This window comes from Manis pentadactyla, chromosome 8, assembly GCF_030020395.1.
Source record: "Manis pentadactyla isolate mManPen7 chromosome 8, mManPen7.hap1, whole genome shotgun sequence".
Classification (NCBI taxonomy): Eukaryota; Metazoa; Chordata; class Mammalia; order Pholidota; family Manidae; genus Manis; species Manis pentadactyla.
Genome location: NC_080026.1, coordinates 78886701 through 78905192, shown reverse-complemented (window position 1 = coordinate 78905192; position 18492 = coordinate 78886701). Strand labels below are relative to the sequence as shown.

Here is an 18492-nt window from a genome sequence, read left to right as displayed (position 1 = left end):
GTTGGTTTTGTTTTCTGGATTGTCATTTCAGTGAAAATAGCAGATTTTTGTCAGTTCACAATTTTTAAACAGATTAATAGTCAATTCATGAATATTCAATATCTCTGTGCTTTCAGGTATTAACTAAACATTATCATTATCATTAACATTTATAGACTAAGTAACAGGATCAGGTGCTTTTCCTAAAGGGAAAAAAATGCCAACAATAGCTGGTACCCACATTCGGAACAATTATGTGCGTTTTTTTTCCATGTCATAGTTGCCACACACACAAAGAAATTACTCTTTTTTTTTTTGTGAGGGCATCTCTCATATTTATTGATCAAATGGTTGTTAACAACAATAAAATTCTGTATAGGGGAGTCAGTGCTCAATGCACAATCATTAATCCACCCCAAGCCTAATATTTGTCAGTCTCCAATCTTCTGAAGCATAACGAACAAGTTCTTACATGGAGAACAAATTCTTACATAGTGAATAAGTTACATGGTGAACAGTACAAGGGCGGTCATCACAGAAACTTTCGGTTTTGCTCATGCATTATGAACTATAAACAGTTCAAATATGAATACTCATTTGATTTTTATACTTGATTTATATGTGGATACCACACTTCTCTCTTTATTATTATTATTTTTAATAAAATGCTGAAGTGGTAGGTAGATACAAGATAAAGGTAGAAAACATACTTTAGTGTTGTAAGAGAGCAAATGTAGATGATCAGGTGTGTGCTTGTAGACTATGTGTTAATCCAAGCTAGACAAGGGCAATAAAACATCCACGTATGCAGAAGATTTCTCTCAGAACAGGAGGGGTGAGGTTCTAAGCCTCACCTCTGTTGATCCCCATTTTCTCACCTGATGGCCCCCCTGCGACTGTGCCTGTCTTAGGTTGTTCCTCCCTTGAGGAATCTTACCCGTCTCTGGCTAACCAGTCATCTTCCGGGGCCATACAGGGAAATGTAAAGTTGGTAAGTGAGAGAGAAGCCTTATTGTTTGAAAAGGTTAGCTTTTTACTTCTTTGCATATTTATGCCCTGTGGCTTCTATGCCCAGCATTTGTCTTGAGGTATCTTTACCACTTGGAAGAATTATGATACTCGGTAAATTTGATATGAGGCACAAATTCTATTTAAGGGTTGTAATTAGGAAGGAAGAAGAAAAGCTATAGAAGTAGCAGGCAGAAGAAAACCTGGGAAGATTGATTATTTCTTTGACGTATCTTCTTGTAGAGTAACTTCAGCATGTATAGGTTTTAAACTACTAATTAAATTGCGCACACACATTAACATAATAGGAGTACAGTTACGTAACCAAAGCATACCTATAATTACCATCCATCTCCAGTGAAACCAAGAAAACCAGTTAGGCACCTTAGGCATTTGTGAAAACTTATCTATGATATGGTGGATATTGTCCAACTGAACTTGAACAGTCTGAGAGAAATCAGACAAATTAAAACAACCCATTCCTGGGGACTGTTCACATCCCATATGTTCTTTTAACAGTAAATAGTCTGTAGTTGTAAGATTTTGGAGCACTACAATTTGCACTTCTCCTAATTCTTGGTTGAGTTCCAACAGTATAGATCCAGTCAAATTTGTTGTTTTACTGTATGCACAGGTCAGCTTAGATATCTCCTTCCTCATATCCATGGCAAGTCCAGGAACTGGTGGGATGAGTGCATCTATACCTGTAGCAGTGCATGGATCTTTGTTGAGGTTTTTTGATGATCATCTTCTGGCATGAGTCTTCCAGAGAGTGCTGATGTTGGAAGTTCTTTTTCATATCGTATCTTAGTTGATTTTCGGGGTAGCCAAATTACGCTTTGATACTCTGTATAAACACAAACAGGCCCTTTGCCTACACTTTAATATGCCCTTTATACCCTTGTGTAGAACTCATTGGAGGTCACCACACAGGAACTGCCCTTTTTTTTTTTTTGTTATCATTAATCTACACTTACATGAAGAATATTATGTTTACTAGACTCTCCCCTATACCAGGTCCCCGCTATAAACCCCTTTATTACAGTCACTGTACATCAGCATAGCAAAACGTTGTAGAATCACTACTTGCGTTCTCTGTGTTGTACAGCCCTCCCCTTTCTCCCAGCCCCTCATGCATGCTAATCTTAATACTCCCTTCTTCTTCAGCCCCCTTATCCCTCCCTACCCACCCATTCTCCCCAGTTCCTTTCCCTTTGGTACCTATTAATCCATTCTTGAGTTCTGTGATTCTGTTGCTGTTTTGTTCCTTCAGTTTTTCCTTTGTTCTTATACTCCACAGATGAGTGAAATCCTTTGGTATTTCTCTTTCTCCGCTTGGCTTATTTCACTGAGCATAATACCCTCCAGCTCCATCCATGTTACTGCAAATGGTAGGATTTTCCCTTTTCTTATGACTGAGTAGTATTCCATTGTGTATATGTACCACATCTTCTTTATCCATTCATCTATCGATGGACATTTAGGTTGCCTCCAATTCTTGGCTATTGTAAATAATGCTGTGGTAAACATAGGGGTGCATTGGTCTTTTTCAAACTTGATTGCTGCATTCTTAGGGTAAATTCCTAGGAGTGGATTTCCTGGGTCATATGGTAAGTCTGTTTTGAGCATTTTGATGAACCTCCATACTGCTTTCCACAATGGTTGAACTAATTTACATTCCCACCAGCAGTGTAGGAGGGTTCCCCTTTCTCCACAGCCTCGCCAACATTTGTTGTTGTTTGTCTTTTGGATGGCAGCCATCCTTACTGGTGTGAGGTGATACCTCATTGTAGTTTTAATTTGCATTTCTCTGATAATTAGCGATGTGGAGCATCTTTTCATGTGTCTATTGGCCATCTGTATTTCTTTTTTGGAGAACTGTCTGTTCAGTTCCTCTGCCCATTTTTTAATTGGGTTATTTGTTTTTTGTTTGTTGAGGCGTGTAAACTCTTTATATATTCTGAATGTTAAGCCTTTATCGGATCTGTCATTTTCAAATTATTCTCCCATACTGTAGGGTTCCTTTTTGTTCTATTAATGGTGTCTTTTGCTGTACAGAAGATTTTCAGCTTAATATAGTCCCACTTGTTCATTTTTGCTGTTGTTTTCCTTGCCCGGAGAGATATGTTCAAGAAGAGGTCACTCATGTTTATGTCTAAGAGGTTTTCGCCTATGTTTTCTTCCAAGAGTTTAATGGTTTCATGACTTACATTCAGGTCTTTGAACCATTTTGAGTTTACTTTTGTATATGGGGTTAGACAATGGTCCAGTTTTCTTCCTCCTACATGTAGCTGTCCAGTTTTGCCAGCGCAATCTGTTGAAGAGACTGTCATTTCGCCATTGTATGTCCATGGCTCCTTTATCAAATATTAATTGACCATATATGTCTGGGTTAATGTCTGGATTCTCTAGTCTGTTCCATTGGTCTGTGGCTCTGCTCCTGTGCCAGTACCAAATTGTCTTGATTACTATGGCTTTATAATAGAGCTTGAAGTTGGGGAGTGAGATCCCGCCTACTTTATTCTTCTTTCTCAGGATTGCTTTGGCTATTCGGGGTCTTTGGTGGTTCCATATGAATTTTTGAATTATTTGTTCCAGTTCACTGAAGAATGTTGCTGGTAGTTTCATAGGGATTGCATCAAATCTGTATATTGCTTTGGGCAGCATGGCCATTTTGACGATATTAATTCTTCCTAGCCACGAGCATGGGATGAGTTTCCATCTGTTAGTGTCCCCTTTAATTTCTCTTAAGAGTGACTTGTAGTTTTCAGAGTATAAGTCTTTCACTTCTTTGGTTAGGTTTATTCCTAGGTATTTTTTTTTTTTGATGCAATTGTGAATGGAGTTGTTTTCCTGATTTCTCTTTCTTTTGGTTCATTGTTAGTGTATAGAAAAGCCACATATTTCTGTGTGTTGATTTTGTATCCTGCAACTTTGCTGTATTCCGATATCAGTTCTAGTAGTTTTGGGGTGGAGTCTTTAGGGTTTTTTATGTACAGTATCATGTCATCTGCAAATAGTGACAGTTTAACTTCTTCTTTACCAATCTGGATTCCCTGTATTTTTTTGTTTTGTTTGATTGCCGTGGCTAGGACCTCCAGTACTATGTTAAATAACAGTGGAGAGAGTGGGCATCCCTGCCTAGTTCCCGATCTCAGAGGAAATGCTTTCAGCTTCTCACTGTTCAATATAATGTTGGCTGTGGGTTTATCATAGATGGCCTTTATTATGTTGAGGTACTTTCCCTCTATTCCCATTTTGCTGAGAGTTTTTATCATGAATGGATGTTGAACTTTGTGAAATGCTTTTTCAGCATCTATGGAGATGATCGTGTGGTTTTTGTCTTTCTTTTTGTTGATGTGGTGGATGATGTTTTTGGACTTTCAAATGTTATACCATCCTTGCATCCCTGGGATGAATCCCAGTTGGTCATGGTGCATGATCCTTTTGATGTATTTTTGAATTCGGTTTGCTAATATTTTGTTGAGTATTTTTGCATCTACATTCATCAGGGATATTGGTCTATAGTTTCCTTTTTTGGTGGGGTCTTTGCCTGGTTTTGGTATTAGGGTGATGTTAGCTTCATAGAATGAATTTGGGTGTATCCCCTCCTCCTCTATTTTTTGGAAAACTTTAAGGAGAATGGGTACTATGTCTTCCCTGTATGTCTGATAAAATTCTGAGGTAAATCCATCTGACCCAGGGGTTTTGTTCTTTGGTAGTTTTTTGATTACCACTTCAATTTCGTTGCTGGTAATTGGTCTGTTTAGATTTTCTGTTTCTTTCTCGGTCAGTCTTGGAAGGTTGTATTTTTCTAGGAAGTTGTCCATTTCTCCTAGGTTTCCCAGCTTGTTAGCATATAGGTTAGCATATAGGTATTCTCTAATAATTCTTTGTATTTCTGTGGGGTCCGTCATGATTTTTCCTTTCTCGTTTCTGATTTTGTTGATTTGTGTTGACTCTCTTTTCCTCTTAATAAGTCTGGCTAGAGGCTTATCTATTTTGTTTATTTTCTCGAAGAACCAGCTCTTGGTTTCATTGATTTTTGCTATTGTTTTATTCTTCTCAATTTTATTTATTTCTTCTCAGATCTTTATTATGTCCCTCCTTCTGCTGACATTAGGCCTCATTTGTTCTTCTTTTTCCAATTTCAATAATTGTGACATTAGAACATTCATTTGGGATTGTTCTTCCTTTTTAATGTATGCTTGGATTGCTATATACTTTCCTCTTTAGACTGCTTTTGCTGTGTCCCACAGAAGTTGGGGCTTAGTGTTGTTGTTTTCACTTGTTTCCATATATTGCTGGATCTCCATTTTGATTTGGTCATTGATCCATTGATTATTTAGGAGCATGTTGTTAAGCCTCCATGTGTTTGTGAGCCTTTTTGCATTTTTTGTACAGTTTATTTGTAGTTTTATGCCTTTGTGGTCTGAAACATTCGTTGGTAGGATTTCAATCTTTTGGAATTTTCTGAGGCTCTTTTTGTGGCCTAGTATGTGGTCTATTCTGAAGAATGTTCCATGTGCACTTGAGAAGAATGTGTATCCTGTTGCTTTTGGATGTAGAGTTCTGTAGATCTCTATTAGGTATATCTGCTCTACTGTGTTGTTCAGTGCTTCCGTGTCATTACTTATTTTCTGCCTGGTGGATCTATCCTTTTGGGTGAGTGGTGTGTTGAAGTCTCCTAGAATGAATGTATTGCAGTCTATTTCCCCCTTTAGTTCTGTTAGTATTTGTTTCACATATGTTGGTGCTCCTTTGTTGGGTGCATATATATTTAGAATGGTTATATCCTCTTATATGCAACCCCTGCTTTATTCTCGCTGTTGTTTGCCTGAAATATGTTTTTCCATCCCTTGACTTTTAGTCTGTACATGTCTTTGGGTTTGAGGTGAGTTTCTTGTAAGCAGCATATAGATGGGTCTTGCTTTTTTATCCATTCTATTACTCTGTGTCTTTTGATTGGTGCGTTCAGTCCATTAACATTTAGGGTGACTATTGAAAGATATGTACGTACTGCCATTGCAGGCTTTAAATTCGTGGTTACCAAAGGTTCAAGGTTAGCCTCTTTAGTATCTTACTGCCTAACTTAGCTCGCTTATTGAGCTGTTATATACACTGTCTGGAGATTCTTTTCTTCTCTCCCTTCTTTTTCCTCCTCCTCTATTCTTCATATGTTGTATGTTTTCTTCTGTGCTCTTTCTAGGAGTGCTCCCATCTAGAGCAGTCCCTGTAAGATGTCCTGTAGAAGTTTTTTGTTGGAAGCAAATTCCCTCTGGTTTTGTTTGTCTGGGAATTGTTTAATTCCCCCATCATATTTAAATGATAGTCGTGCTGGATACAGTATCCTTGGTTCAAGGCCCTTCTGTTTCATTGCATTAAATATATCATGCCATTCTCTTCTGGCCTGTAGGGTTTCTGTCGAGAAGTCTGATGTTAGCCTGATGGGTTTTCCTTTATAGGTGACCTTTTTCTCTCTAGCTGCCTTTAAAATCTTTCCTTGTCCTTGATCTTTGCCATTTTAATTATTATGTGTCTTGGTGTTGTCCTCCTTGGATCCTTTCTGTTGGGGGTTCTGTGTATTTCTGTGGTCTGTTCCATTATTTTCTCCCCCAGTTTGGGGAATTTTTCAGCAATTATTTCTTCCAAGATACTTTCCATCCCTTTTCCTCTCTCTTCTTCTTCTGGTACCCCTATAATATGGATATTGTTCCTTTTGAATTGGTCACACTGTTCTCTTAATATTGTTTCATTCCTGGAGATCCTTTTATCTCTCTATATGTCAGCTTCTATGCGTTCCTGTTCTCTGGTTTCAATTCCATCAATGGCCTCTTGCATCTTATCCATTCTGCTTATAAACCCTTCCAGAGTTTGTTTCATTTCTGTAATCTCCTTTCTGGCATGTGTGATCTCCCTCCGGACTTCATCCCATATATTTTGCGTATTTCTCTGCATCTCTGTCAGCATGTTTATGATTTTTATTTTGAATTCTTTGTCAGGAAGACTGGTTAGGTCTGTCTCCTTCTCTGGTGTTGTCTCTGTGATCTTTGTCTGCCTGTAGTTTTCCCTTTACATGGTGGTAGGAATAGTTTGCAGAGCTGGGACGAATGACGGCTGGAAGAACTTCCCTTTTTGTTGGTTTGTGGCCCTCCTCTCCTGGGAGAACAGCGACCTCTAGTGGCTTGTGCAGAGCTGCTACGCGCAGACATGGCTTCTGCTTCCTGCCCGGCTGCTATGGAGTTTATCTCCGCTGTTGCTGTGGGCGTGGCCTGGTTCGGACTTCTGCTCCAAAGTGGTGGAGTCACGTTGGAGGGGGAGCGTCTGGGAGGCTATTTATCTCAGTAAGGTGCCTCCCTGCTCCCTGCAGCCTAGGAAATTAGGGTGCCCAGAGATCCCCGGATTCCCTACCTCTGGATTAAGTGTCCCGCCCTGCCCCTTTAAGACTTCCAAAAAGCACTCGCCAACACAAAACAATGACCACAAAAAAAAAAAAAGAAAAGAGAAATTTTAAAAAATTAAATAAATAAATAAATAAAAATGGCTGCTCTTTCGTCTTTATTCTCCAGCGCCAGCCTCAGGCATCTGTTCACCGGTCTTGCTGCCCTGTTTCCCTAGTATTGGGGTCCCTATCCCTTTAAGACTTCCAAAAAGCACTTGCAAAAACAAAACAGAAAAAAAAAAAGAAAAAACGGCCGCTCGCTTTTCTTATGTCCTCCGGCGCCAGGCCTCTGGTGCCCGCTCACCGTTCTTGCTGCCCTATTTCCCTAGTATCCAGGGCCCCGCGCACGCACTGAGTCTGCGCTCAGGTCCGGATGGCTGGTGCTTGGTGTTCAGCAGTCCTGGGCTCCGTCTCCCTCCCGCTCTGCCTATTCTTCTCCCGCCGGGAGCTTGGGATGGGGCGCTCGGGTCCTGCCGGGCCGGGGCTTGTATCTTACCCCCTTTACGAGGCACTGGGTTCTCGCAGGTGTGGATGTGGTCTGGATGTTGTCCTGTGTCCTCTGGTCTTTATTCTAGGAAGAGTTGTCTTTGTTCTATTTTCATAGATATATGTGGTTTTGGGAGGAGATTTCCGCTGCTCTTCTCACGTCACCATCTTGGCTCAAGTCCAGAAATTACTCTTTTTAAAGTTACTGTGATAATCGAAATACGTTCTCTGTGAAGACAGTGCTGCTTTTAGTTCTTAAAGTTTGATGTGCAGTAGAGTCACATGGAGGTGTTTTTTAAAATTTCAATTCTAGTCATCTCTGGAAATTCTAATTCCCAATTCCTGGCTTAAATATTGTGAATTTAACAAAACACCTGAAATGATGGTGATGCAGTGAATTTAGGCACCATTTTTTGAGAAACACCACACTATTTCCCATTAAGACTTCAGCATACATCATATTACTAGCTTTCTAGGCAATCCTCAAGACTATGAAACAACAGACATAACCATTTTTAAAAGGATTGGAGTTCCAGAAAGGAATTTAAAATACTGCTATACTAGGAAGAGTTAGGTTCAATATAATAATGGAAACACTATGTTCTAGCAGAAGTCTAAAGTCAAAGAAGAGATGCAGCATGAAGCAGAGAGATGATGCTGAATCAAAAGCAGTACGAGAGTAAAATAAAACTTTTTAGAGGGTTTTGTCAAAGTCATTATTTAAGCCCATTTATGTACATACACACAGACACATGCACAGTCCTGGAAAACACAAAACTGGGTAAGATAAGTATATAATTTTGTTTGTTTCCCAGGAAATAAAAATCTTTATCTATGAAGATATAAATTGCCCAAATTACTGTTTACCAAACCCACACGGCTAAGCCACATTTCCTATCCTCCTCTGGAGTTAGGTAAGGCTGTATGACTGGACTATAGCTAAGAAGATGGAAATGGAAATGTGTACTACTTGCAAGCCTGGCTTTTGAAATCCTCCCACACAACCCTTCCATTCTTTTTTCTGTCAGCTGGCTAAGCAGAGAGAACACTTGAGGATCATGAGGAAGGTAGACACAAATGGAGACAGCCTGGGTCCTTGTCACTTGTAAGAAAACAGCCTGAGTAAGGACAACTGTGTTGGGCCATTATGTCAGTAAGGAAAAAAAAAGTATTATGTGAAGTCACTGAAACACTGAGGTTATTGTATCAGATAGCTTAAAACCTTCTGGATCCAATTCTGGTTTCCCCAGGTAAATATTCCAGGAAAACCCCTTTTAACCTTTGGTGATATTAATTAAACATTTGTTGGACTGGAAAGTCACCTTTTTAAAGAATTTTTGTATCAAGTAAAAAAAATAAACTGTAAGCTGCAAATGAAATGTTGGTCAAAGGCAGGGATACTTTGCATTAAATTCTCCATTTCACCCACCAAGGATGCAAAGAGATGCATAAAGCTTTACTCACTGTTCCTTCAATCTCTCATTGTGCTTAAATCCCAAGACATACCTGATTTGAGGAAACAATTACTGAGTTGTTTATAGCTTAATATATATATGATGTCATAAAATATACTTGTGTTTTAGGAAAACTAAGGAGTTTGAATCTTCTTAACCTCATACTTTGAAACGTGTACCAAATTTATAAACCCTCTTGAGTTTTAAAGTGACTAATGAATTCTCTCTGTACTTACACCTGCTCTAAACAGACAAAAGTTTTCTTTCATAAGTTTGTAATATACTCAGCTTCAACCTGTAAATCAGGGAAAGTGCTAAATGTTACTTCTCCGTCTGAAATACTTTATTCTTCTAGCCGCTTTGGGAAATTGGTTTTGTTTACTCAGTGTAGGTGGAGTAGGAGGGTGGCTCCCTCCTGAAACAAATTCCTCTCTGAATCTGGTGAAACAGAAGTACGGTAAAGCGAAGGGTAGGTTGTGAGAGGAGTTTTTATTGCCCACAGCTTGCTGGAGATCACTAGCCAGGCCAGCTCCACCATCTCCTCCAGCCCGGGCTCTTGCTCTCCTCTCCACCCTCCACTTCCGGCAGGCAATCCGTTGGTGGGGCTGTAGTGACTGGCAGACACCAGACCAATTAGGTGCCAGGAACAGGGGAGGAGAGAATGGTCATTTTCTCTCCACCCTTTCCTCTGGATCCACCTCCTGAGGCTCTGCAGTGGTAAACACACTGATATGTACATGAACTAAGGCTGGGTGGCAGATTCTGGAAATTGTGCCATTTACCCCACACTCAGTTGCTTCACCTTCTCTGCTGTGAGTCATGTAAATAACTCACATTCATATCAGTATTTGTGGTCCCTTTTACAACTCTCAACCACTCGCAGTACTTACCTCTTAGCTATTTGTCAGTCTCTTATTCTAGCTTGAAGAATCTGAGTAGGTGAATGAATTGCCATCATAAATGTTTCTCAAAATTTGTTTTTAAAAAGTACTTATAGAGTATTATCATTCAGGGTTATTTTGGATCCAAGTATTCTTGACGATTTCGTGCTTCAGTGGGAAGTTCTTTTAAAAGGCTATGGATATTAACTTATCTGCTTTCTAATTTTCAAATTTTACATGTCATTTTTTACATTTTAAAATTAACTTTGTAATTACTTTAAACAAATTAGTGAATATTTTCCTGGATGGAAAATTATTTATTTTAAACATAACAAAGAGAAGGATGTTATGCTTTATTGCACACTTCCTATATGTTTAAGTGCATTAGCCTTCACTACACTTTTGTCTGAATGCAATGGCCAAACTGTCTGAGGGGAGCCAGGGCAGATCATTTTCACTATGTGATATTATGCAATTAGGTGTCAGTATCTTTGTAATATCCCTGAACACCATAAAAAACTTGGGAAAATAATAGTTTTCTGTCCAGTTTCATAAATGGGAAATCTGAATTTCAGACATTTAATCTTAGCCAGTGACTAGTAGTACAAGGAGATGATTCCTGGTAGAAAAGATTCAGTCTCTACAACACAAATTATTCATTTATCCACTGAAATCATGGATTTACCAAGGGACCTTAGAAAATATTAAATGTAAGTGGATGTGAAATGATGTGTGTGTTTGCCTTCTGCACAAATATATATATATATATATTTATTTATTTATTTATTTTTTTTTTTAGGAGAGCAAGGCAGAGGCTTTTATTTAGAGAAAACAAGAGGACAGAGCTGGCTCACACCAGGAGGGGACAAGAGAGCCCCTGCAGTAAGCTTTTTGAGAGATAATTAAAAGAATATAAAATATTCTTAGTTGAACTGTCTTGCTGTACATGCTTTCTAATTTGGGGAGCAAAACAACGGGATTTTCTCTACAAATCAGCATCATTATCATCCGTCATCACCACCATCATTTCAGAAGAATACTTAAGTGATGATAAGAAATGGTGAAGAGAGACATCTACATATATGCAGTTGAATTTGCAATTTAACAACAAGTTTTTGAGCTCCTATATGCCTGGATTTCTTGTATATTTATTTCACATTTTCAAACTTGGTTGTATTTCTGTTGACCTCTGATTTACTTATTTAAGTAAATTTAAATACCAACAATAATGTTATTCATTCATATACTAAATTCAGTGCTTAACAAGTGTGGTGCTTTCTCCTGGTTACCTGAGATACAGTGGTGAAACCAAAGTTCCTGACTTTAGTGACATATAATTTGGTAGAGGAGACTAAGCAATCAGGAAATATGGATTATAATGTTATACTATACAATGAAGGAGGGAAATGAAGCTAAAATTAAAGGAATATAATAAAAGACTTCATGTTAGATAGGCGGTCGTTACTGATAAACTGCCATTTGAACAGAAACAAGAACAAAATATGGCAGCAATTCAAATCAATGACTGACCAATTTAGTGTCCTGGAAGGAGGAAATAGTAAAGCAAATGCCCTGAGACAAGAGAGTGTTTCATGTCTCTGCGGAATAGTTAGAAGACTAATGATTAGAACAGGGAGAGAATGACAAGTGTAGAATATCTGAAAAGAGGCTCAGGGCCAGATTAAAAGGGAATCTGTAGTCTCTGATGAAGAATTACTGCTTTTGTTTTGAGTGAGTGAGGAAGCTGATAAGAATTTTGAGCAAGGGAACAGTATGATCTGACTTGTATTTTAAAAGAGCATATGGCTACTACATAAAAAATAAAATGTAGGAGGACAAGAGATGATGGCACTTGGAGTAGTACCATTGAAGGTGGTGATAAATTGTCAGATTATAGCCGACATGATATGCTTGTCTTTGATTCCTGACACTTTAATGTTTTATAGTGAACCAAGGGTCTCCTTCGATCCTGCCTTATTTGATAGAATTTATCTATCCAGGGACTCAATATTATTTCAGCACTTCTCGTAACACCATGTGGCATATCCAAAGTAATAAATATGACAAATAAAAGAGCTGACAGGAAGAACCAAAATATAATTTTTTTCAAAATTGAGAACCTTGTGACTGGAAAAAGGAGGATGGAGTTGCTCTAGCCTATGAAAATTTCAGACTGTGGCTGTCAGCCTATTTCCCATCATTCCCTAATGCTTCCCTTGTCTTCATTGCTGGCAGTGGAATTTGATGGGTCTTTGATCAAGTGTGTCTGCTTGACCTTGATGTTCAAGGCTGGTAAGGGAGGCTAGTAGGAAATGCAACCAGACAGGCATTTACATAGAACTCTATTGGGGAGAGTGTGCTGAATTTCCAGATGGAGGTCAGCTCCCCACATCTATCATCAGCATTGAAATAGCTGTTCTCACTGACATCTTTGGGGTATCTGCCCATGATACTGAACTGTTCCAGTTTTCAGGATCAGAGAATCCTGAAATTCAAGTGCTGGGGGGTATCTTAGAGGTTATTTTATCTGATAGAGAAGAAAACTAAAGTGTAAATTACAAAAATAATCCTTTATTACCAAACAGTTGAATAGAGGCAGAGCAGGGATTCAGTGGCATAGGTGACCTTTCCTTTAAGAGTCATTCTGAAAAAACTGGAAAATTCACAAATATGTGGAGATGAAACAACATACTTCTGAGCAACCAATGAGTCAAAAAAGAAATCAAAAGAGAAATCAGAAAAAGATTTAATCAAGCAGCAGTTATAAATGGAAAGCTATTGGGGCTAAATCCCATCTTTAACACCAGGACATGTAGTTACTCATGTGGGTTTATTATTCCTACCTTTGACAAGTACAGTTACATCCATCTATTTTGGACACATGTTGGAAACTGTAGTCACAAAGTTTTCCCTTTGTCTTATTTTAAATCTTACTGATAATTTTAGAGGAATTATAAGAATAGCTTGAAATAAGTCATGATGGAGTCCAAACCAAGGTGGCAACATAAGTAGCTTGAATTTCTGTCCTCCCTTGTATGTACCAAGTATATAGCTGCACACAAAGCAATGTGATCTGAAAGAAATCCAGTAACTAGCTAAATGACATAGGAGTACCTTTCTATTTAAAGTAAGTCTTAATAAATCTGAAGGGAGAAATAAACACCAATACAATAATTATAGGGGATTTCAATGTCCCTTATTAAAAAATGGATAGATCATCAATACAGAAAATCCACAAAAAGTTGGACTTAAACTACATGTTAGGCTAAATGGACCTAACAGACATATACAAAACATTCCATGCAGCAGAATACACATTTTCTCAAGCACGTGGGACATTCTTCAAGATAGACACACAGGCCAGAAAACAAGTCTTAATAAAATTAAGAAAATTGGAAGTATATTATCTTTTCTGACCACAGTGGTTTGAAACTAGAAATCAATTACAGGAAAAAAACTGGAAAATTAACAAATATGTGGAGATCAAACAACATACTTCTGAACAACCAATGAGTCAAAAAAAGAAATCAAAAGAGAAAACAGAAAATATCTTCAAAGGAAAACGGAAACACAAACATTGGAATTTATGGGATGTAGTTCTAAGAGTAATTTATAGTAATACATTCCTACTTTAAGAAAAAGAAAAGATCTTAAATAAGCAACCTAACTTTACAATTCAAGGAATTAGAAAAAGGACAAACTAAACCCAATGTCAGCAGAAGGAAAAAATAACATGAATTATGGAAACAAATGAAATGAAGACTAGGATGATATCAATGAAAATAATAGAAAATATAAAGGGCTTTCCAAAAAATAAAATTGACAAGTTCTTACCTAGCCTGATATAAAAGAGAATATTCAAAATCAGAAGTGAAAAATAAGAGATTACAACTGATATCACAAATACTGAAAATCCTAAAAGACTACTATGAGCAAGTATATGCCAACAAATTAGATAACCTAAAATAAACGAATACCTAGAAACATACAATCTACTAGGCTGAATCATGAAGAAATAGAAAACTTGAACAGATCAATATGAATGAGACTGTAGTGTAATCAGAAATCTCCCAACAAAGAAAATCCCACAAGCACATGACTTCACCTGGGAATCTACCAAACATTTAAAGAGGAACACCAATCCTAAACTCTTCCAAAAAACTGAAAAGGAGAGAGTATTCCTCTTCTACAAGGCCAGCATTACCCTATAGAAAGCCAGACAAGAATAATATTAAACAGAAAACTACAAGTCAATATCTCTGATGAATACAGATGCAAAAATCCTCAAAAAAAAATTAGCAAACTGACTTAAGCAGTACATTAAAAGGATCATATACCATGATCAAATGGGATTTATTCCTGGGAGCCACGGATGGTTCAACATCTGCAAATGGATCTGTAATACACCATATTAACAAAAGGTAGGATAAAATTCATATGATCATGAAAATAGATGCAGAAAAAGCATTTGACAATTTAACATCCTTTCATGATAAAAACTCAAAAATTGGGTATAGAAGGAATATACCTCAAATTAATTCAGGTTTCTCCTACTGTCTAAAAGTAAAGCAATCCTGTAAAATCTTTGGAAGAAAAATTTACATAAAATGAAGATGCTTTTTCCATTTAGTAAAAGTGAACATCCTCTTTGGATTTCTTTCAAAGTGAAAACAGGTACTAATGTAGGTCTTTTGTCAAGGTAAGCTGCATTTTCAGATAATGAGGGAAACCTGTGTAAGCCATATATGACAAACCTATAGCTAAAATCTTACTCAACAGTGAAAAGCTGAAAGTTTTTCCTGTGAAATCCGGAATGAGAAAGGATATGTACTTTCACCACCTTTATTCAACATAGTACTGGTAGGCCTGACCAGAATAATTAAAAAATAAAAATAAATAAAATCATCCAAACCAGAAAGGAAGAAGTAAAATGAACTACACAGATTACATGATATACATAGAATATCCTAAAGACCCCACTAAAGCTCTGTTAGAACTAATGCATTCAGTAAACTAGAATACAATCAATATACAAAATTAACTTGCCTTCACTATACAATGACTATGAACTTTTGGAAGGAGAACTAAAAAAAAAAAGTCCATTTATAATAGCATCAGAAACAATAAAATACTTAGGAATAAATTTAACCAAAGGTTAGAAAGAACTGTATACTGAAAACATTGATGAAAATAATTAAAGACACTAATAAATGGAGCAGTATTTGGTGTTCAGGGAATAGAAGAATTAATACTGTAAAATGCCCATGCTGCCCAGTGAATCTACAGATTCAATGTAATCCTGACATTGGTCTTCATAACAATTTTTTGTATTTGACACAAAAAAACAAAACTAAAACAAATAGGACTATATCAAACTAAAAACTTCCAGCAAAGGAAACCATGAGCAAAATGAAAAGGCAGCCTATATAAAGGGAGTAAATATTTGCAAACCACAAATCTGATAATGGTCATTATTCAAATATAAAGTAAACTCATGCAATTTGATAGCAAAAAAAAAACTGAGCCTAGTAAAAAATTGGGCAAAGTACCTGAATGGACATTTTTTTAAAGAAGACCTAGAAATGTACAACAGATACATAAAAACGTGTTCAGTGTCACTAATCATCAGATCAAAATAATGAGATATCACCTCTCATCTGTTAGGATGTCTGTTATAAAGCCTAGAGATAAATGCTGGTGAGGACTGGAGGAAACAAAATCCTTGTACACTTTTGGTGGGAATGTAAAATGGTACAGACAATGGAAAACAGTATAGAACTTCCTCAAGAAATTGGAAACAGAACTACAATGCTATTTATGGATACATATACAAAGTAAATGAAATCATTATCTCTAGGATTTATCTGTAATTCCCATGTTCAGTGCAACATTATTCGCAATAGCCATCGTATGGAAGCAACCTAATTTTATGTGGATGATGAATGAATAAAGAAAATGTGTATAAACAATATATTCCACGTTTGTATGTATGTTAATATGTATATTCCATACAGTGGAATATTATTCAGTCTTAAGAAAGAAGGAAATCCTGCCATATTCAACAACAGGGATGAACTTGGAAAGCATTATGCTAAGTGAAATAAGCCAGGCAGAGAAAGACAAACATTACCTGGTACCACTTATGGAATCTTTAAAAACAAAATGTCAGATTTATGGAAACAGAGATTAGAATGGCGATTGCCATGGCTGGGGGTTGAAATAAATAGGGAGAAGTTGGTAAAAAGGGACAAACCCTTAGTTATAAGATGATGAAGACCTGATGACCTAATGTATAACATGATGACTTTAGTTGATAATAATGTTTTTGCAAAGTTGCAGTTTGCTAATAGAGAAGAATTTAAGTGTTCTTCCCCCACCAAAAAAAAGGTACATTTATGAGGTGATGGATATGCTGATTAATTTGGTGGTGGGAATCTTTTCACAATATGTACATATATCAAATCATATTGCACACTTTAAATATAAGTTCATTGTCAATTATATTTCAATAAAGTTGAAAAAAAGAGGAACAAAGAAAGTCACAATGTTCAAAACTTACATTCTTCTAGAAGGCTGTACAAAAAGTCCCTTTTACAAGTCATTGTATTTTTTTGTGGGGAATTAGAATGTGAAGTGAATATGTACACCTTAGGGATTATGGGGTAAGAAATCTTTGCTAGCTCAGGTTTTTGCCTGCCAACTGCAAAAAATGAAATAAGTAATTACATTGGTATAATTTATCCAAACTCTCCATGAGAATACTTCACCTGTCAGGCCAGAATTCCTACCTACCAATACAAATCTCCTAGAAGATATTTTTCCAAGTATGTAGTGTAGAAAAATGTAACTTAGAGTTCTTTCATCTTTTAACAATTTATGTTCACTCTGATTTGTTCCATTGGGCATCTTCATGCTGTAACATGTCACATGCAACTCAATGGGGTTTTCAATTAATTATATAAGTTTTTGTATTTGTTTCCTTAAGTCATATTTTCAGCCACCAGTAATGGTATTTTGTCTTGCTTTCCTTCGGGTATTATATATGTTTGAAATTGTAGTGTTAGGTAAATTGCAAAAATCACAGTTTTACACAAGAGATGAATAAACAACATTTATAAAAGAACCCTGAGAGTAGAACTGACAGAAAGAAAAGCTGCAGGATATTAGCAGCTGAGGCCATGGTAAGAGTATAGAAAGAAGTACCCCAAAATATGTGTTTCCTGCGTCATCTCCCAGGCAATTTGCTATCATATTCCTGCTTATTTTATTGTCTTATTTATCCTGAAAATAACAATACATTAAAGTATATGCAAAGTCAGCCATTCACTGTTTTTGTCTTAATAACATTAAAAATTACAAAGGAATGTCATTACTAACATTAATTCATGTTGTAGCTATTAGACACCTACTTTGGTCAACCAAGCACTGTGCTAAAGATATTACATTAATTTTATCTGTTAATAGTTCAAATTTTAAGATTCCTTACCTATGTTAAATGTAGGTAAACTGAGGCTCAGAGATATTAAGTAGCCTGTTGAAAATAACTAGTTAAGTGATGGAGGAGTGATTCAAACTCAAGACTGACTCCAGTATACTAGTTTGTTTTCCCTCTATGTTGTAAGTTCCAAGGAAGTCTAAATGGAAAAGAAGGTGTTATTAGGAAAGCTGAATGTTCAATAATTAGTCATGCAATTTAATAGGGCTGCTAAAAGTAAAATTTATTTTCAAACATCTCCTAGAATCTGGTTTTTGTGAGGATAAGAGCATTTTTTCTTAATTTTATATAGATTTTTATGTATTTTTTTAAACTCAGTTCTCATCTTTGGTTCTAGGAGAAACAAGAGTAGCCACTGCTAGATTACCTCCCTTGAAATTTCCTCCTTAAAATATAGCCATTAGCCTCTCTTGCAAATTTTTAGAACACCCATGATAAAGGTCTTTATCCCATAAAGGCTGACTCCACTGTGAGGAATAACACATTTGGTAGAATTTCCATTAAAGTCCTGAGAATCTATGAAATGTGATGTTTAAAAGCAAAAGATACTATTTGTGCTATGGTCCCATGCAATCCACAAATTTTACATTGATGTTTAAGATTTTACCATCAGAATTAAAAATTTTTTTCCTCAAAACTTTTAAGAAGAAAAGTACAAACTTTGGGAAAATTTTCCCTTTTACACCTCACAAATATGGACAATCTATGAGCTGGATATCAAATAGTGATGAAGGCATATAAAACTGT

At 36.7% G+C, this 18492-nt stretch overlaps 1 protein-coding gene across 1 annotated transcript in view; it reads left to right on the top strand.

Annotated features, from left to right (window-relative positions):
• ZWINT (ZW10 interacting kinetochore protein) overlaps window positions 1-11198 on the top strand; it is a 29500-nt gene extending 18302 nt beyond the window's left edge. Inside the window, exon 8 of the mRNA XM_057505881.1 lies at window positions 11050-11198. Coding sequence (XP_057361864.1) covers window positions 11050-11076 — 27 coding nt within the window. The 3' untranslated portion in view covers window positions 11077-11198. The remainder of the gene's footprint in view (window positions 1-11049) is intronic.
• The last annotated feature ends 7294 nt before the right edge of the window (window positions 11199-18492 follow it).